This window comes from Schistocerca americana, chromosome 7 (genome assembly GCF_021461395.2).
Source record: "Schistocerca americana isolate TAMUIC-IGC-003095 chromosome 7, iqSchAmer2.1, whole genome shotgun sequence".
Classification (NCBI taxonomy): domain Eukaryota; kingdom Metazoa; phylum Arthropoda; class Insecta; order Orthoptera; family Acrididae; genus Schistocerca; species Schistocerca americana.
The window spans coordinates 139428457-139450416 of NC_060125.1; the positions used below are offsets into that span (position 1 = coordinate 139428457).

The window sequence follows — 21960 nt, forward strand, 5'->3', positions numbered from 1 at the left end:
TCAGAATAGTCCTCCGGATTTAAATTAAACGCAATCTATATCCAGATTCGGTATTTTTGAGGCGACTAATATTCTCTCTTGTTCTTCCTCTCTTGTTCTTCCTCTCTTGTTATTTCTTCTATATGACTCGCCTGCCAAGGTCTGAACGCCCTGTGTAGATTTGACTTCCTGCTCTACTGACTTTTTCTGCGAAAAGTTATAATTTAATCATTGCTTAAAAATCTTAGCTTTGTTCTGATTGTAATACACGTTCTACTCTTCAGTTTTTGTCATTGTAATTTCTTACTGTTGTTGCACACGTAGTATTTCCTAAATTCAGTGTTCTCTGAATTTATCTGCTCTATTGCAACCGCTTGCTTCTGTGAGAGTCTCAGTTTGGGATATTTGTATTTGTTTAGCGTCTTTATGCTTTGGAACTAAGGACATTAAGGAAAAACATAATTGTCTTCACGAAATTTCCGTTTGACGGTTTCATCGATTTTCCTTACGTCTCGTCGCCATCGTAATATGTATTCTTTTGCGGTTAATGTGTGTTCTGACTGCGGTGAGCAAAGATATCTTGGATGCAAGAATTACGAATACTGTAGTGCACAGAACTCTTAACTAGCCGGCCTCGGTGGCCGAGCGGTTCTAGGCGCTTCAGTCCGGAACCGCACGACTGCTACGGTCGCAGGTTCGAATCCTGCCTCGGGTATCGATGTGTGTGATGTCCTTAGGTTAGTTACGTTTAAGTAGTTCTAGGTTCTGGGGGACTGATGATTTCAGGTGTTAAGTTCCATAATGCTCAGAGCCATTTTGAACCATTTTTGAGAACTCCTAGCTGCGATGCTTTCACGATATGCGCTGTGAGGCACTATATTGACTCTGCTCTTAAGGCGGAAGCAGAAAAATTGGGATTGTCAGTCCGAATGCACCGGCAAAACACACACACACACACACACACACACACACACACACACACACACACACTATCGGAGACGCAGAGTGAATGCTATTAAGCAGGCGATCATAATGTTTTGGTTCATCAGAATATCTTGTTCTCCAACTCTCTGGACATTCAGTAAAGGAAAGACGCTTCCATTTAACGATTGTGGCTCTGAGCACTATGGGACTTAACATCTATGGTCATCAGTCCCCTAGAAATTAGAACTACTTAAACCTAGCTAACCTAAGGACATCACACAACACCCAGTCATCACGAGACAGAGAAAATCCCTGACCCCGCCGGGAATCGAACCCGGGAAGCGGGAAGCGAGAACGCTACCGCACCACCACGAGCTGTGGACTTAACGATTGTCCTCATCATTTTAGGTGCTAATGCATTCACACCGATCAATGATGCAGGCTGTATAACAATGCGAAGTAACTTAATGATGGTGGCCCACACATTTGAAGCCATCCTGCTGTGCTCGTTGTGCCCAATGCACCTCTCAGCGATCAGAGATCACAGAGGCGTTTCGCCATCGCTGCACGAAGCTGCGGGCGCTTGACTCGCCACGTGTTTGCAGGGCCGCGGCGGCAAGGGCTCCATCTTCGTGTGGGCGTCGGGTAACGGCGGGCGCGACCACGACAACTGCAACTGCGACGGCTACACCAACTCCATCTGGACGCTGTCCATCTCGAGCGCCACCGAGAACGGCGTCGTGCCCTGGTACTCGGAGGCCTGCAGTTCGACGCTCGCCACCACCTACAGCAGCGGCGCCTCCAGTGAGAAGCAGGTGAGACACCACCACCGGCTCCCCATTCCTGTCCTTATAGTGGGGAAACGTAGCTGAACAAGCAGCTAACGTCCTAGTGTATCTGTCACTCTCAGGGAATTCTCTTGGAACTGGTATGGTAAAAAAGGAAGAATCAAGGGCGTTGTAAATTACATTTGCAGCAGTGTTGCTAATACATGTACGATATGTAGTTTCAGATCAAACTTACACGAGTTCATGAGCAATTGCAACAACTGTACCTTTACTGAACATTGACATCGGAACAAAAATAATAAACACCACCGCCTAGACTGGAAACAGGCTACAGCCAATCTGAATACTTGCTGACACGGTAGAGTCTCTCCATCTGACGTAGTTCCACAACTGGCAAGACTTCAAAAGCACCTCTACTTCTGCACACGTTTCGTGGTGGTATCGATGTCTTTCAAGGCTGAATGTACCCGTCAAGATAGAAACAAATCTAAGGACTATTTAAAGAGAGATTCGTTTTTATATCCAATAGTGTATATCGATGTGTTTCAGAGAAGTACTGAATACTTTCGACAATCACAAATAACCTATTTCGTAGGTTATCGATAATTCTGCTTGCAACGCGTCTCTGAAATATAACCCCCTTTTCAAAGATTACATTCACATTTCTGAAGATATATCTGCTTTAGTTTATGACCCTCATCTGGCCAAGAAGTGCTCATTTCCTGAAAATGTGAGAAACTTGCACGTTTACACTTTCGCTGTAGATACTGTACCATGTTAAATAATCTGAACTGAAGTGTAAGTGCAAAAACGCAAGCTTTCCATCAGTGCGGGAGACGAACATACAGTGGCGAAACGAAGGTGGTTAAGTGAAGCAGATGTTACTACCATCAACAGTCCTCGATATTAAATTGCTAAATTTAATCATATGAAACTGAGCAGGAAAATAAAGTATTGTGAATGAACAGAGTGTGTTAATAGAAAAAATTGCCAGAACCTACACGTTGCAGACCATGACGGAATGTCTGTTAGTAGCGCAACATACTCTGTATACACGTGCTAATGCTTTTGCAGCAAGCGTCAGTGACATTTAAAAAGTTTAAATGTACGACATGTAGACCTGATGGTGCATTCCCTGCAGTTATACAATTTGTCCCAGAAATGTTACGACGAACTTCGAGTGATTGTAGAGGATTTCATCAGGTACAAATCGACGATAGGAACTCGTGTCCCGAAAAGCCATCCAACGACGAATTTATACGCGTCTGGCACTCGACCACCCCTTTAGCAGCAAACGTGACTTTGTACGCTGACAGACCATAGGAGGAACTTCTACGGTCCGCCACAGTACAAAGGGGTGGTAGAGTGGCAGGCGCTCATAAATTCGACGTTCGATGGCTTTTCCAGACACGAGTTCCTATCGTCGATTTGTACCTCATGAAATCCTCTACAATCCCTCTAAATTCGTCGCAACATTTCTGAACACTCTTTGTAGCAATCTACTGTGTCTTATTAGAAAGAACAAAAACTGTTGTTTTCCTTTATTAGTATAAGTTATTAAGTCCAGTGTGCTTTAATTTTTACGTTTCATTAATTGTATTTAATTTAAAAGGGCACAGACGTCATAGTGAGGCATAGAGCGAAGGAATTGATGCCACTCATCCACGGATGTTGTACCGATTACCGTGCCACAGACTTTTTGGTCTTTTGTGAAAGTGGTGAAAAACTACTTGGACATGAGAAATAATAATAATGGAAACAAATGGTTTCCTTCTGTACAATAAAATGGTTAGCAGCTGACGTGACCATCATTTCCAAAAATATGAAAGTAATGAGGACTTAATATGTGTTGTGGTGGCCTATAGGCTGAAGACAGGTCCGGTGCAGCTCTCTAGGCTAGTCCGTCCTGTGAAAGCCTCTTAATCCCCGATCGACTGTTGCAGTCCACATTTAAGTTAATCTGCTTAATATACACACATCAAAAAAAGTTTTGCATCAAACCAGTTCCCAGAACTTATGAAGATAGACATTGACTGTGGATATTGTATCACAGATACAGTCTCTTTGACTTTTAAGAGATGTCACTAAACATGCCCAAAGAAGTAAACAAACACACAGGAGCAGCACCTGTTAGATGGAGGAGTCCAACAGCCCACCAGTTCCAGTCATTCCACCAGGAAGGAGGTACACGGCTCGTGTTGTCTTTAGTTCAATCATGCCTAGACAGTCAATGCCGCGGTTTGATCGCGTTCTCATTGTTACTTTGTACCGGGAAGGGCTCTCAACAAGGGAAGTGTCCAGGCTTCTCGGAGTGAACCAAAGTGATGTTGTTCGATGGAGGAGATACAGACAGACAGGAACTGTGGATGACATGCTTCGCTCAGGTCGCCCAAGGGTGCAGTGGATGACCACTATCTACGGATTATGGCTCGGAGGAACCCTGACAGCAACGCCACCATGTTGAATAATGCTTTTCGTGCAGCCACAGGATGTCGTGTTACGACTCAAACTGTGCGCAATAGGCTGCATGATGCGCAATTTCACTCCTGACGTCCATGGCGAGGTTCATCTTTGCAGCCACGACACCATGCAGTGCGGTACAGATGGGCCCAACGACATGCCGAATGTAAAGCTCAGGATTGGCATCACGTTCTCTTCACCGATGAGTGTCGCACATGCTTTCAACCAGACAATCGTCGGAGACGTGCTTGGAGATAACCCAGTCAGGCTGAAGGCCTTAGACACACTGTCCAGCGAGTGCAGCAAGGTGGACGTTCCCTGCTGTTTTGGGGTGGCATTATGTGGGGACGACGTACGCCGCTGGTGGTCATGGAAGGCGCCGTAACCATTGTACGACACGTGAATGCCATCCTCTACCAATAGTGCAACGATATAGGCAGCATATTGGCGAGACATTCATCTCCATGGACGACAATTCACGCTCCTTTCGGGCACATCTTGTGATGACTTCCTCCAGGATAACGACATCGCTCGACTAGAGTGGACAGCATGTTCTCTAGATACGAACCCTATCGAACATGCCTGTGATAGATTGAAAAGGGCTGTTTGTGGACGATGTGACCCATCAACCACTCTGAGGGATCTACTCCGAATCGCCGTTGAGGAGTGGGACAATCTGGGCCAACAGGGCTTTGATGAACTTGTGGGTAGTATGCCACGACGAATACAGGAATGCATCAGTGCAAGAGGATGTGCTACTGGGTATTAGAGATACGGGTGTGTACAGCAATCTGGACCACCACCTCTGAAGATTTCACTGTATGGTGGTACAACAGGCAATATGTGATTTTCATGAGCAATAAAAAGGTCGGAAATGATGTTTATGTCGATCTCTGTTCCGGTTTTCTGTACAGGTTCCGGGCTCTCGGAACCAAGGTGATGCAAAACTTTTTTGATGTGTGTAATAAAGCCCTCATATCCTAAGTTTTTAGATGGTACGCTGACCTCCCTTAGCAAACTGACTGTTCGCAGAAGGCATATGATATATCCTCTACTGCGATTCATTATTGTTGTGAAGTTGTGCCACAAAATTTCATTCCTTTCCAATCCTCGTTAGCTATTCCCTCTGTCCGCCTAATCTTCAGGATACCTTTGTAACACCGCATTTCAAAATCTTCTATTGTCTTCTTGTCTGAACTGAACGTTTCACTGCAGACAGTTTGCGTGGCGGCGGGTAAAATTTATTATGTTTCTTATTTAATTTTTGAACATTGTTAGTGTCTGGCAGACCTGCGCTGTTTTTGGAAGCCACAGTCTTTTACAAGGGCTTGAAACCTGTTAGTGCGAACAACCACAAAGTGATGGGGAACGTGGTGTTTAATAATCTTCAGTCTACAAGTCCACAATAAATGTTCTAACTCTCTAGAAATTATTCAGAGGAGTTGGAAACCACGACAGTAAATGAAAGTCAGCTGTCGTTGAACGCATCAGTATATTCGAGAAAGAGCTCAGACGTACAAGCAATAAGTATGAAAATAATTAAGGCTTGTCCTCGAAACAGCTGAGACACTATTTTTACTCTTTGCTCATAATTATGTGAAGTTAATTGCTTCTCCTTAAAGTATGAGAATAATCTGGGACACTTGACACGCGGCTTTGTGTCATACAGATGGCAGCACGCAAAACATAACACCGAGAACGAAACATAGGCTTTCCAGACAAACTATTATGCCAATTAAGTTCACTTTCTGACAGATATAGACGATACTCCATTCGCCAAAGCAGAATATTGTCAGTCATCTTCAACGGCATCTAATGCTTAAGTGACCATTTTCACCGACGAAATCATGGCATATTCTGTAGCGGAGCGTAGCACGTTTCCGTATGACTGACAACGATTGAATACACGTACATACATCTCGTTCTTCATATATGCTTAGTGGGGCGGTGGAGGAAACACTTGCTACAAAACTGCTTCTAGATTATTCAGCAGCGCCCAACCAGGAGCTTTTATGATTGCAAAATTATTTATGTCGTCCCGATTCCAATTTTTCTCTACGTAAATCTGTATTCTGTGTATATCATACACAATTCTCAGCCGAAAAATCTTAAAGTTTGGGTTCTAGAATTTTTCAAAGGGAACCTAGGGTAGATGGTGGCACTGAACTGTCTTTTGTATTTGTACCGCTGTAAAATTACGGTATTATCTTGAAACTTGATACAGCTTCATTATTACCTATAATAAACATCGTGCTGTCATTTTGACTTCGTAGCTTAACAATAAAGGTTAATTAATGTAAATTGTCTCACATAATTTAGGTACAAAAACTTTTTTTTCTCAATAATTCCAAAAGTAGACGAGATAGCATCATGAAAACTTCTACCATATGTTTTTATGTTAAACTGAAGCTAATTCCTGTTTTGGAGCTTTCTATCTTTAATGTTACATCTTTCTCAAAGTCAGAAATTTGAAGTAACTAAGTAATCATGTTCAGATTCGCAATTTTTAGAATTCTCGAGTGTCCGTCCGGGTCACGTCGTAATTACTCCACGATATTTCGGCAGTGACTTGTTGCCATCTTCAGGTGGTCGCTGTTGACTGCTTCTCCGCTCCTGTAGGCGTCCTTTATACGCCGGCCATGACCCCTTCCACAGATAGGAGCAGTCCTCAGGGACCACGTGAAGACAGCACCAAGCCTCTGTACCGAAATATCGTGGAGTAATTATGTGACCTGGCCGTATAGCCGAGAATTCTACAAGTCAGAAATACAGCAGGAAAACTTCCGATCGAGATCCACAACAGATAAGCAGACCAAGTCTTCAAACAGTATTTAGACATTTAATTTTACATGAGTATATTGCGCAACCTCTATGCTCACGGCTCTAGTTCGAGCACCGTCCCTTATTTTGCCGGCCAAATTGCAAAACTCATCTGCTACTTTCGGTGCCTCATTTCTAATCCGATTCACGATTTCATTCGACTACATTCCATTGCATTTGTTTCACTTTTGTTGATGATCATCTCATCTTTCTTTCGGGACAATATTCGTTCCGCACCTTCCCTCTCCTTCACACCTCTGAGAAAATGACAGTGTCATTGATAAACCTTATAGTCTCTATTTCTTCTTCCTGAAATGTTCCTCTGTTTCCTTCACTGTTTGCTCAGCGTACAGACTGACTAATACTGTGTCTCTCTCTTCGGCTCCATCCCCTCCGGTCTACTGCACGTTAGTCGGGACGCTGAGACTGTTGACGGCTGCGCTCTGTGTCTGGCAGGTGGTGACTACGGACCTGCACCACCAGTGCACGAGCTCGCACACGGGAACGTCGGCGTCGGCGCCGCTGGCGGCCGGCATCTGCGCGCTGGCGCTCGAGGCGAACCGCGACCTGACGTGGCGCGACATGCAGCACATCGTGGTGCGCACCGCGCGCCCCAGCAACCTGCACACCCCGGACTGGAGGCTCAACGGCGTCGGCCGCAACGGTGAGCGCTCGGCTGTTGCCTGCTGTCCGCTGGTGCATCGCTTACTCCGGACACACGTGGTGCAACCGAGAGAGAGTCCATTTAAAGTAGCTGCTTCCGAGTAGCCCATCAACGGAATGGCAGGCGATGCCCGCATCATAGTTTCCAGGGATGAGACTTCTGAAGTTGACATTTGGGCTTGGGTCTGCAGTAGCGTGTGCTGACATCGGAACTTAACCGTTGTCACAGGGCTCACTCTGGTTACAGTAGTGGATTTTATACTGTTATGTCTTCTTTGTCTTAACTTTAAAATTTTCTTTGTTATCGTGGCACACAGCGAATGTTGGATGTTTTTCCAATTAGCGTTTTTTACAAACGGGGCTAGATATCTAAAAGAGAAAACTGATTTGCGTTCTAAAACCTTAAGCCAAAGGAAACGCCTACACTTCTCATACTGACCCGTTGAAACAACTTACATTGAAAACGTTTTACTAGCTCTTGTGAAGGAGAAAATGTGGCAACGGCCTTGCCGCAGTGGATACACCGGTTCCCGTGAGATCACCGAAGTTAAGCGCTGTCGGGCGTGGCCGGCACATGGATGGGTGATCATCCAGCCGTCATGCGGCGTTGCTATTTTTCGGGGTGCACTCAGCCTAGTGATGCCAATTGAGGAGCTACTCGACCGAATAGTTGCGGCTTCGGTCAAGAATACCACCATAACGACCGGGAGAGCGGTGTGCTGACCCTACACCCCTCCTATCCGCATCCTCCTCTGCGGATGACACGGCGGTCGGACTTGAAAGTTTTGTAGACAGAGACATTATCGCCTACCGCACCTACCATATTGGAGAACTTGCTAATAAAGACTTTGGAAAATCTGTTTATATGTCACCTTCCCCATTGTCATTGTATACACGTAACAGGAGAAAAATATCTGTAAATGAGTCTGTATTTATTTGGATTAAAGGTAAAGGTGTATGTGAATATGTAAAATTTGTTGGAGACTGTGCTTTGTATTTTCATAAATAAATTGATCTGTAGCGTAGCTGAGAACCGGACAAGGTTACATCTAGAATCTGTCGGCATAGAGTATGTAACAGCATGTTACGTCATCACACTGAGCAGTTGACCTTTGACCCCGCGCCGATAAGGCCGTCTGACGCCATCTTGGCAGCGCGCCAGCGGCGGACTTAGCGCACAACGGACGGGAGCACCTAGTACTTCTAGTGCTCCCGTCCGGGATAACGCGCCGCTGGCACTGTGAAATATTCTAAGTCCGAATCAAGGTCACGCGCTATCGCGCTTCTATAAAAGCGAGCGAGCACCGCGAAGCGGATCACTCGCGCTGCTGCTGCTGCACAGGCAACTGCATTGAACGCTGCCAAGATGCCATACAGAAGATATCGTCGTCGTTCGAGACACACAATTTACAAAACAATAGAGAACATCGAATTCACCACATCTGCTGCAGACAAGAAGAAGAATACTCTGAAGAATACTGCTGCCACTGCACTTGTCGATGGACCATGTATTTTCTGTGGTTGTAGACTTAATTTCAGCATTGACATTAACGATACTTTCACTCGTGGCCTGAAGACGGAGTGAAGGAGAAAATATAATTAGTTTGACGCTATATCGTGTCTAGAAAGGAATAAAAAACCACCATGCCGAAGGACAGAGACTGTATGTGTTGCTTTCTAAATATTGTTTCATGCGTACCAACGTATATTTTTTCATTAGTGAATAAATGTTGATATTTTAATATGTTTCGGAGACACCTTCCCCATTATTTCACTTCTGAGTAATTTATCTTACAAACGTTGTTGAGAATACACGTTATGAAGTTGGCATTGGATATTAATACACACAGCTTGGTTATAATTAAAAGAAAACTTCCGCAACTTGCGCTACTGTAGACGGAAAACTACTTACCGTATGCATACCCAACTTTAAGCGAATGATGTTCAGATTGTGCGCTGCAGGATTTGCATTGTTAGCAGAGTTAGCGTTATGATTTGCCATTAGGCGACCCAGGGCTGAAATAGAAGCATCAGTGTGCGGCACAGCTGCAAAAAATGGTTCAAATGGCTCTGAGCGCCATGGGGCTTAACTGCTGAGGTCATCAGTCCCCTAGAACGTAGAACTACTTAAACCTAACTAACCTAAGGACATCACAAACATTCATGCCCGAGGCAGGATTCGAACCTGCGACCGTAGCAATCGCGCGCTTCCAGACTGTAGCGCCTAGAACCACTCGGCCATACCGGCCGGCGTACAGCTGCAGATAGTCAACATGGGTATGGGTGACGTGAGACAAGCTTTACTCTAAAGCTTTTATATCAAGATAACTAACAATTCTGATGCTCTTCGCCAGCGTCAATGCACTAAAGGAATATGGTGCGATCCTTTTTACGCACAGGGGTTGCTCATTTGGAAGTTCGAATTAACGGACGATTTGGAAATTGCTCATGGGAGAGGCCGATGGCCAGTTTCGCCACAAATTTTTGAACAAGTTAACTGTTGTCATGGCTGTGAAAACTGGACGCAATGTGCCGTCTTCAAACAGTTCACGAACTGTGTCACAACAAGTGAACGTTCCATGGTCCACCGTTCTAAAAGTGCTGTGAACAATTGTGAAATTGTTATCGTAAAAACTTCCAGGCTAATGTCTATGCAGATGGTCGTCACATTTAGCAACGTTTGTAACCTGGAACGTAAACGAGGAACGCAATTGAAAAATGTTACTTCTCATGTGGAAATTAACATGTGTTTTTCATTTGTTTATTCTTTATTTCTCTTCCACATGTCCTTACAAATTTTCCGCAAACTCGCTGTCCAACGATTAATCTTTTTTTATGGGGACCCTCTCAAGTTGCGAAAGTTTAATTATAACCACCCTGTATATCATAGCTAGTTTCTTAGGTCTATTCCTATATTCAGACTTTTTGTGTCACGGGCGGTATAACTGTACTGTCACACATAGATTCTCTGCTAAGCGAAATGTTTACCTTCCTTATAGTGTGAACTCTCCACCAACTGACGGTGATATTGCTTTCCGTTCCGTTCCGTTGATGTGCACTGCGAATTGGCCTTTACTCTGTGCTATGCACCAGTGTGTATGTGTGTGTGTGTGGGGGGGGGGGGGGGGATCTTTATTTTTCTTATTATTGTTGTTAATTTTGCATGCTGCAACACATTGTAATGGTATGTGCTTGTATGTTAACTTAAAGTATTATCTATTTACATAATGTGAAGGGCAACCAAACAGTTTAAAATCAGAGATGCCAAATAGTTTATATTAAACTGAGTGAAAGTCCAAATCCGTAATAGCTATTTATTGTGTTTATCCCTGTATGACTACCGGTTTCATGCTCTGGAGGTTTATCTGTGTGTAGTATAATACCAATACTTCATGTGCCACGACTTCCAAGGTGCGAGTGCGAGAAAGACATGCCATTTCTCCGTAAAACCAATGGTGAAACGGCAAATGGGCATCTGACCCGAATTGTGCATGATCAGTAAAATACACCCACTAGCGCTGTAACATGCTGTTCTATTTGACGCCAGTGTATTTAAGTATGCTGACGACTCTCAGTGTTCGTGTGTCTTTTAATTCTTTGTTTCTCCCGCATGTTTCGACGATGGTTTCATCCTGTCAGTTGCAGATTGTCATGTGCTGTCCAGGCTCGTCTTTTGAGATGTTTTAATGATTATGCAGAATTTGGATGGGATTCCCATCTGCCGTTTCATCCATGGTATTACCAAGGCATGACTTTTTTTTTATGCGCACTTCACCTTGAAAGTGGTGGCACATGAAATATTCGATTTATATGTCCTCAACATATACCTATATGAAACCGGTTGTCATACAGGGATGAACAAACTAAACAGCTATTGCGGATTCGAACTTTCACTCAGTTTAATGCAGACTATTTACCATTTCTGATTTTAAATTCTTTGATGATCCTTCACATTATGGATAAGTCCCTTAGCTGTGATTGCCCGAAATATAAAGTTATTTGTATTATCTGTTTACAGTAACGAAGATGACACAACTCATTCGGTTATATCAAGTGCCTTATTTTAGAAATAGAAAATTACTGCGAGCCAGGACATAATAATTTTCTTAAATATTGCGTGTACAGGGTGGTCCCTTGATAATGTTACAGATTTTCGGGGATGATGGGGAAGGGTAAATATGTCAGTCTGGGGTAATGGATCGTGCTTTGGAAACAATAGACTCGAAAGCTTTAAGGAAAAAGAAAAACGTTCTACCTCTAACAATGGAATACATGTGCCGGGACTGTTGCTGTTGAGATTTAAGTTTAGGAAACTCCGGACGAGCACTTGAGATTTGGATTTGTAACTCACCTAATCAAATGCAGATGGCGTACTGTGCGCTGCCGACAGCAATCCTGGTATAAGATGTCTGTACTGTCATAGCCTACTGTGTCTGCTTACAATCTAAAGTACTAACTTCGATCAGTCCTAAACGAATACAGTTGTACCCGGTGAAAACTTGCAGTCTAGATTTTCGTGTATGGGCCAAGCAAAAGAAGCGCAGGGGTTGTACAGGATAGAATATCCGCGTAAAAGACAGGCGGCTCACCCCATATTTCCAAGACTGTTCTAACGATTAAGTGTAACGGGGTAATTGCTGCCACGATACGACGGCCGAGGAGACCGACGGACTACACGGACTCCCCACTTAGAAGATGCTGTGCTTGCTCTAGTGGATGAGGCGCCTGCAATCGACACTCGTTCAGTTACACGTGAAATGTATGTTTCGCACAGTGCTGTGTTGCGAGTGTTACGAGAGATGCAGGCTTCTGGCTCGGCGACGCTTGTAACAGCAAGCTGTCGACACATGGGGAAAAAGGGCCACAGCTCGTAAGTTCACGTAAGATGTAAGATGTGTTACTGATGTCACGTTGGCACCAGATTTCTCCATAATTCTGCTTCCCCCCTCTACCGTGGGAGTGTCGTCCTACGGGAAAGTCGTCACTTCGTCTGTTACCCACATATTACCCATTTATATGACGTTATAGTTTTAGGTCACAACTGCAACACCCGACGTTTAAATTACGCGGTTTTCTTATGGGTAGCGGAGGAAAACATTTCAGACACGACGCCGCTCAGAACTGACAGGTAAAGGCCTCAGGCCGTGGCATAATGAGGGTTGATGAAATCACCCCTTTCCCTGGGGCATTGACTCCCATACATTTCGCGGTCGAAAACGGCAGTTTACAGTTTGATGAACAGCAGGGCGATTATACTTGACATTGCTGACGCTCCCCGGACGATTCAACTCTAACGGTATTGTGGATCTGCATCACCACTGAAGATGATCGCACCCGTTTAGAGTGCAGCTCAACAGCAACTTTTGCTCTCGTGTACCGGTTGTTACCATTAGGAACCGTTCAAAACCATTCGACGACATCTGAACGTGATCCGAAGCAACAGAGGTTACTTACACTTTTCCAAACCTCCTGTTGCACGACCTCATGTAGTGTGATCACTGCTCTGGCGCGAAATGAACCCGTTTGGTTTGCCTGCCTACAGGTGCTAGAGCAGCCGCCACGCTGATTTGACATCGCAGATTCTGAAGGCACATTTGTAACGTGTACAACAAAGTTGCGTGGGTGGCTGCCGGTTTCTTTCCCCACATGTTAATGTTGCACTCCCGAGTGATCACGCCACAGAAAGCTGTGAAAGAAGGTGGTTGGAAAAGCATAAGTACCCTGTACTGCTTCAGATCATCTTAAAGTATCGTCGAATGGTCTTGAAGGGTCCCTAGTGGTTATAACCAGTACACGAGAGCAAACATTGCGGCCTAATTGCACACGAAACGGGTGCAGACACGTTCAATGGGGATGGAGGCCCACTATACCCTTAGAGAGGGCTGAATCTTCTGTGGCGGAAGAAAAGCAGTGTCAAATGGTGTCAAGAACGCCGTCCTGTTGTTCGTTGTGCTGCGAACTGTCCTATTCGTCTGCGAAATTTGTTGGAATCAACGCCTCAGGGAAAGGAGATGTTTCATCTAGCCCTTTACATACCACCCTCTGAGGCCTTTTCTTGTCGATTCTGAGCGGCTTTGTGTGTGAAACGTTTTCCTCGGCGACTCATAAGAAAACGGCGCGACTTAAACGCTGAGTGTCGTGGCTCTGACCTCCCTCGCAGAGGCATCGAAAGAGTGGGTGAAATGCGGGTAGGCTGGGGCTGTGAAGAACTTCTCCTCCATGCGATACGTCGGTTGCTTTGGACAGCGTGTTGGTGAAGTTTTGTGCCAATGTGATACCATTAACGCCCCTTAGACCTCACATTAACTTCTGAGTAGTGGCCTTTTCCTTCGAATATGACGTCGCGCGGTGTTAAGCTTTTGCGCTGTTACAGAGGAAGGTTGTAGGCACCTTCGAGACAATTTTCGGACTTCCGCTTCGCAATGGGTTTCGAAAAAGTAGTCCGGTAACTACCCTCATGCTCATAAATTAACGGTAATTGCAGAATGTGGTGCCACACAACGTGGCACTACACAAAACTGGAGCTAATAGCATAAGCGCATAGGGAACTCACACGACACAGATCTGTAAGTCCACGGTATTGGTGGTAAGTTGAGTAAACCGTCCCGAAACACAAGTGCTACAGAACGCCACTGTTTCCTGCGCATGTACCCCGACATCAATATGGGATATGATCACCATGCACAAGTACACTGGCCGCACAACGGGTTGGCATACTCTGGATCAGGTGTTCGAGCAGTTGCTGGGGTATAGCCTCCCATTCTTGCACCAGTGCCTTGGAGTTCTTGAAGTGTCGTGAGGGTTTGAAGACGTGTAGCAATACGTCGACCGAGAACATCCCAGACGTGCTCGATGGGGTTTAGGTCTGGAGAACAGGCAGGCCACACCATTCGCCTGATATCTTCTGTTTCAAGGTACTCTTCTACGATGGCAGCTCGATGGGGCCGTGCGTTATCATCCATCAGGAGGAAGGTGGGACCCACTGCACCCCTGAAAAGGCGGACATACTGGTGCAAAATGAGGTCCCGATACATCTGACCTGTTACAGTTCTTCTGTCAAAGACATGCAGGGGTGTACGTGCACCAAATATAATCCCACCTCAGACCATCAAACCACGACCTCCATACAGGTCCCTTTCAAGGACATTAAGTAGTTGATACCTGGTTCCTGGTTCACACCAGATGAAAACCCGGCGAGAATCACTGTTCAGACTATACCTGGACTCGTCCGTGAACATAACCTGGGACCACTGTTCCAATGACGATGTACTGTGTTCTTGACACCAGACTTTACGGGCTCTCCTGTGACCAGGGGTCAGTGGAATGCACCTTGCATGTCTGCGGGCGAATAAACCATGTCTTTTCAGTCGTCTGTAGACTGTGTGTCTGGAGACAACAGTTCCAGTGGCTGCGGTAATGTTCCGAGCAAGGCTACCTGCAGTATTCCGTGGCCGCCTGCGGGCACTGATGATGAGATATCGGTCTTCTTGTGGTGCTGCACACTGTGGGCGTCCTGTACTGTAGCGCCTGGACACGTTTCCTGTCTGCTGGAATCTTTGCCATAGTGTTGAGATCACACTTTGTGGCACACGGAGGGCCCGTGCTACGACCTGCTGTGTTCGATCAGCCTCCAGTCGCAATAGTATTCTACCCCTCATAACTCATCAATATGTGTTCTTTGGGACATTTTCAACACACAGTCACAATTAGCACGTCTGGAAACGTCTGCTCGTGATGACTGGGTGTTGTGTGCTGTCCTTAGGTTAGTTAGGTTGAAGTAGTTTTAAGTTCTAGGGGACTGATGACCATAGAGGTTAAGTCCCATAGTGCTCAGAACCATTTGAACCATTTTGAAACGTCTGCACACTTACTCGCTGCACTATACTCTGACATGCACCAACACACCCCTGCATTTGTGGACTGCTGCCAGCGCCACCGTGCGACGACCGCAGGTCAAATGCACTGTATGGTCATACCCCGAGGTGATTTAAACCCACAAACCACCCACCAGATCGTCGTTTCACCATGTATCAACATTATCCTTCATTCATGAGCATGAGTGTGTTACGAAACGTATTTTTCAATAAAAGTTCGTATGTTCGTCAAGGCCAGTGTCAGTCTTAAATAATTTTGGATTTTAGGACGCGTCGTCGTAGTGTCGGCCTAATTTCCGAAATTTTTTGCCAAAAAAAGGAAAAAAAAACACGATTTCGTACAAAGGACGTACAAAGCATGGAGAGGACACTGTAGGAAATAACAAGGGATGACAGCAGTGGTTTGAAGGACTGCATACCTATGCGAAGACGCCGTGTACAGCAGGTTCTTTTAAAAGATTAGTTATAAGGAATAACGTCCATTAACGACAAAGTTGAAATATTAATGTTTTGTGAAAACTATGTCTCTTTAACTCCTCCTAGTTTAGTCAACTTTTTCAGAAATACTTGCTTTTTGACCACTTTGTATGAACTAACGCCTCCATGCCTGTGCTTGCCAAATGTTGTGCCGTGACGCCGGCCGTGCTCTGGTTCGCAGTGAGCCACTCGTTCGGCTACGGCCTGATGGACGCCACGGCGATGGTGCGGCTGGCGCGCTCCTGGAAGCCCGTCCCTGAACAGCACCGCTGCGAGGTCTCCGCGCCGCACACCGACAAGTAGGTGGTACCCAACTATCTGCTTACTACCTCCTGCTGTCTCCTGTACATTGTCGTAAATTAGGTTGCTTCAGTGTTTCAGCGAAGCTTTCAGCGTCATCGATCCACGCAACAGGTCAAACAGCTACCTACTAGAAGGGGAATCTTTCTTTCAGAACGCTGGCTCGCAGTGTTGTTAAATAATCCGCCTGGAATTGCGAAGTCGGGAATAAGCCTCTGGGTGCTCAAGTTGTGAGGCGCGCCTGGGTCAACCAGTTGGTGCAGTGTTTCTCGTATATACCATAATAAACCGAAAAACAATTTGTCTGTCTTCAGCTGCAGAGCACATTGACAAATTTAGAAATACCCTGCAATCACTAGCAGCAACAGTGCCAACATTTCCGACACGACGAGTAGTTAGTTCTCTCACCTGTATCTCAGTTTCCAGCAATGTAAATGGCGGAAGCAAATCAATTGCCTGCCAGTCATTCTACAGCCACGATTGTGTTTTATGAATTCACTTTGGTTCTTAATACCAGTTTTTACCCCCTGAAACATTCTTAAAGATCATTTTTTCTTCCGAAATTTCATTACTTTCCTCTATACTTAGTCTACAATATTCAGTATTTAATTTAGGGCCTTGCCACTTCTTACGAAAAGTTTCAAGCTACCAGTGCAGAAATGACAACTACTTAACATCCGGTTGTAAAGGAGATGGTAGCCCAAAGAGAGCTTGCTTATTTGTCTGGGGAGACAAATCTGACGAATGCAGATAAAGCTGGAAGCAAAGAATTACTGTGAAGTATTTTCTTTTTCATCTGTATAATTTGTGACTGTAAATGTTGATGTCCAATATTTATGTATATCCTTGCATGTTATACCTACATAGCTGTAACGCTTTTGGGGAACTCCGCAAGTATACAGTCACGTGATATTGTCATTATTATTATTATTATTACTATTATTATTATTTGTGGCTTATTCTCTATGAACATTGCAGTGTCAACTGTAAAAGGAGTAGCTCACGATGCTTCGTTGGGCGTATGAATGGCCATGAAGTCTTTTATAATTCCTGGTAGAGGCATCAACATTGTGCCGTTTCGTGCTCCTGGAGGGAACTAGACCAACAGAAACTGGAACAGTAACTATAAAGACTCGCAATCCGTATGATTTGCCTTTCAGAATAATGGATGCAAATGGATGACGAACGAAGATACCGTTGCCGTAACACACTTCTTTCGATTGCTTCTCGTCTTTCTTCCAGAAGCTCAACTCTCCCCAGTGATGCTGCGTTTGCAACAAAGGCTCTGAAAGAGGTGTGGAGTTTTTCCCTTTCATTGCCTGGGAAATCTATAAGTTATAAGAAATGAAACGGCGAACCACCTCTCTTTGAAATCCAAACCAAGCCACCAGATCACAATTCAAGTATATAAAAAGAGAGAGAGAGAGAGAGAGAGAGAGAGAGAGAGAGAGAGAAGAGAAGAGAAGAGAGAACTGAAGACATATACTTTCCTCCTAAATTCATTGCATCATTACACTAATGTTGCTGGACAAAATAATATTAACACTTGTGAAACGTGACAAAAAATTTTCATAAGTAGTCTTTGGGCATTACTTTTGCTTTATTTACAACTTGAGGTATAGACAGTGACAAGTCATACTCAACTCTAGATGGATTACGTACTCTCTCGGCCTGCAAAAGTTCTCTGATTGAGGGAAAGTACTTGGAGAGGGACGTCTATTACGATGCTTGATCTCCGAAATACGTGACGGTGGTTCCATTGTATTCAGAGTCAGTACACGATGTTACACTTCGTCATGTGTGTTTATTACATCATTCCACACAATGAACGTGTGAACGGGAGGGTTATCGTATATAGGCCGCTGCCCATAGAACATGGCAGCATTGGCTGAAGATGGTCCCCCGGTATACTGACACAACGTCGTTTTCAACATCCATACGCAAGAAAACTTTTATGTGCAGAAAGCGCTAAGTGACATCGCGGTCCACATCATCACTAAACCACGCAGTAGTTGACAGTAGGACAGGTACAGTTAGCATGACAGGCTTCTGCAGCCGTTCTCCAAACTGGGTAGTGTCCGATGGTCGGGAAAAAAATGAACGACAACAGTAATGTTTGGATCATAGTGATGGCTGTTTGTTCGTACTAGCCAGGCGTGATATTCGAGGCGAAAGTATATCGTTAACGCTCGAATGTTCGACTCGATGTTTGTCACATCTCCTGTCTAGTTCCAAGGGGGTTCTAAACAATATATAGATTAAAATATATGAGGATGAATACTGACCTTTAAGCACGCCACTGGGAAGCCAGGTACAAAAGTTTCTAGATTATGTATGGTACTGTGCAAGTGCAAGTGAATTGGCGATTTCTGCCGCCATTGTTGCGTCGTAGGCAATGTCGCTGTCTTCTGTGAACGATGTTCGGCTTACTCCTTTACAATGCGGTTCTGTTTTCTTATGGTTTGACTCCATAGTCTGTCGGGCTCCTGGTTTCACGATACACACATCCACCGATAACAACTGTTGGGATATATCACTGCGAGGTGTCGATTAGACATATACTGTAGATTAATGCGTATGACTTGGGTGAGCTATGTGGCAGAAACATGAAAGGGAAAGGATATAAAAGACGAGGCACTATGATCTGTTTTTCAGGATTAACAAAACTTCTTTCCATTGTTCGGTCACTTTTTCACATTTTATCTCTCTTCATATCCTACATAGCTGCTTGGACGTCAGTAACAATAGTAAAAGACCTTTCATACGTTTCCGTCAAATGCCTAATGGAATGCAGTATTTTGAATAGCTTCCTTTTATCCAAACTGCGTCTCTCATAACTCGATCTGGAGTGATACATGTTCAAGAGTGTAGGAAGTTAGAGAAGAGATATCTAAAGTTTATCGATTGGAACACTTGAATCATTAAGCACTGCGAATGTTTTGGAATATGATCACAGGGCATCTGTATTACTAAATTTAAAGCTGCACGCTAATATTGTACTTTTATTACTCAGATAAAACTGACAGTAAAAGAATTTGAGCGCTATACTTAACCGTTCTGGTAGAAGAAGTGGTTCCTCTTTCCAGCACCAAAGCTCTAAACCTACTCCTTGGGTAGAGAAATTCATTGCATACTCTTTTATATTCGTTGAATTGTCGGGCTTCTTAGTTGGACAATAATTCATATTTCATTAGTAGCTCTCGATCTCTCCCGCACCATCTGCTTCTAGATGATTCGGGCTTTCTTCATATTTCTGCAAATATATCTCTTTAGTCACTAGACTAGGCACCCACTGTGTGTTTGCTTTACTTATTATTTACTTGCATCCTAACAGCTGCCGTTCTAATTGCGCTTGTACTTCCCTTTCTAATGGTAACTGTTTTTGTGCTGCTTTAAAAACGCAGATGGAAAGCTAACACTTTGGGTTCATGATATCCTATCAAAAACTAGTGTCTCTCTCCTAAATTCCACGCGAGAGAGACATGACTATCCATAATGTAGTAATTTTTTATCTATGTCATTACAGCCGTCTCTCTCTCTCTCTCTCTCTCTCTCTCTCTCTCTCTCTCTTGCTCTCTTGTCCGTCCCCCCCGTCCTCTCTCTGTGTATAGCCGTCGTCGTTGTATCTAATACCAGGGACTTCAACGAGTGGGGTTGCCTAGCAACCCTAACTACGCAATAAATCCGCAATGGCCATGCCGTATAAACTTGATAGCGCTCATTCAGAATTTCATTGCTTAATAAAATCTGAGTAGAATGACTCATGGCAGGCAGTAACTGCTTAAAGAACGGCAATGTACAGGATCACCCATCAACACTGCACATTGAAAAAAAAAAAAAGCCTCTTCAGCTGTATTCTGTTGACAAAAAGGATGGCTTATACATGTGCTTTCCCGCTCACGTATTTACTGTGTTGCTGTGTTTCGTATTTACTATAAAAAAAAAAAAAAAAAAAAAAAACCACTTCTTCCCCTTGATTACCCGATATGTCTGAATATCTTATTTTGTGAAAACTGTCTTTATCACTGAAGTTTCTTTAAGAAGTGGGCAGGGTAAGGTTGACATAGAACTGCCGATATCAGACTGTGCACTCTTTCCCATCATTTTTCCCAACAGAAATCGTTAAAGATTCTGCGGTTCCACTCATCGCAGCCTGTTGTAAATTATACACAAAAGACACCCTCGTCCATGGCTGTCAGAAATTAGTTGTGAAATCAGTAACTGACCAACAAATAGAAAAGTGGGTAGTGTGAGGTGTTATCTTTGGTTTGGAATACTGGTTCAAATGGCTCTGAGCACTATGGGACTCAACTGCTGTGGTCATAAGTCCCCTAGAACTTCGAACTACTTAAACCTAACTAACCTAAGGACATCACACACAGCCATGCCCGAGGCAGGATTCGAACCTGCGCCGTAGCGGTCGTGCGGTTCCAGACTGTAGTGCCTTTAACCGCTCGGCCACTCCGGCCGGCGGTTTGGAATACGGGAATAGGTTAGGAACAAGACTTCATGCAGATGTGAATTTCGCACATAACATTGATGAAGTGCTTCTAAAGTCTACATTTGATACTTTGTCTTTTCAGTCAGATTACGTTACCTTGCGTCTAGTAGTGGGGGCTAAGTGGTGGCAGACATACTGTCGTGTCCACTGCTCACTCTGCCGCCTGCTTAATTCTTACATTCGATCTTGTTTGTCTCTGACACTTATGTCTGAACATTATAGTTCTCACCAGACCAAATTTCTGTCTATACCTTCTCACAGCACATCCATCGTGTATCAACCTGTTGCTATATAGAGAATCTGAATCTGCAAAAGATGTTTGGCATAACTGCAGAGAAAATATACTTTTTTGATATTCATAAAACGGAAATATTCCAGTTCCTTTGATAGCATTCCGTCAACAACTTTGCAGAACTCTGCGCCAGTCATTCATTTCATTCACTCAGTCAATCACTGTGTTCTACTGATTGACACAGCAGTACCACCAGGGATGCGAAATGAGCTGATGTATGCATTCACAGAGAAAAGATTGGGTCAGAAAACAGGCTGTATGCACAAATAAGTGTTATTAACATGGTGTGGTCTGGTTCTGCTTGAAAGTGCTGTGAATGAATACTGTAAAGTCGACAGTTATCCTTCTTGTACCGGACGGGTGCTATTTGTCCGTTAGTTATGTCTTGATACCAGTATTTGCTTAATTAGACTAACTACGAACAACTGTTATCTACGTGACCTACGTTCTGTGAGATTAGATGGCTGCTACGAGGAATGAATATACACTCCTGGAAATGGAAAAAAGAACACAATGACACCGGTGTGTCAGACCCACCCTACTTGCTCCGGACACTGCGAAAGGGCTGTTCAAGCAATGATCACACGCACGGCACAGCGGACACACCAGGAACCGCGGTGTTGGCCGTCGAATGGCGCTAGCTGCGCAGCATTTGTGCACCGCCGCCGTCAGTGTCAGCCAGTTTGCCGTGGCATACGGAGCTCCATCGCAGTCTTTAACACTGGTAGCATGCCGCGACAGCGTGGACGTGAACCGTATGTGCAGTTGACGGACTTTGAGAAAGGGCAAATAGTGGGCATGCGGGAGGCCGGGTGGACGTACCGCCGAATTGCTCAACACGTGGGGCGTGAGGTCTCCACAGTACATCGATGTTGTCGCCAG

General features: G+C 44.5%; 1 protein-coding gene across 1 annotated transcript in view; it reads left to right on the forward strand.

Moving 5' to 3' along the window:
* The window catches only part of LOC124622799 (furin-like protease 1), a 342484-nt gene that overhangs the window by 269538 nt on the left and 50986 nt on the right, over window positions 1-21960 (forward strand). The window contains exons 7-9 of the mRNA XM_047148591.1: window positions 1509-1718; window positions 7428-7635; window positions 16167-16284. Of these exons, the coding sequence (XP_047004547.1) occupies window positions 1509-1718; window positions 7428-7635; window positions 16167-16284 (536 nt within the window). The remainder of the gene's footprint in view (window positions 1-1508; window positions 1719-7427; window positions 7636-16166; window positions 16285-21960) is intronic.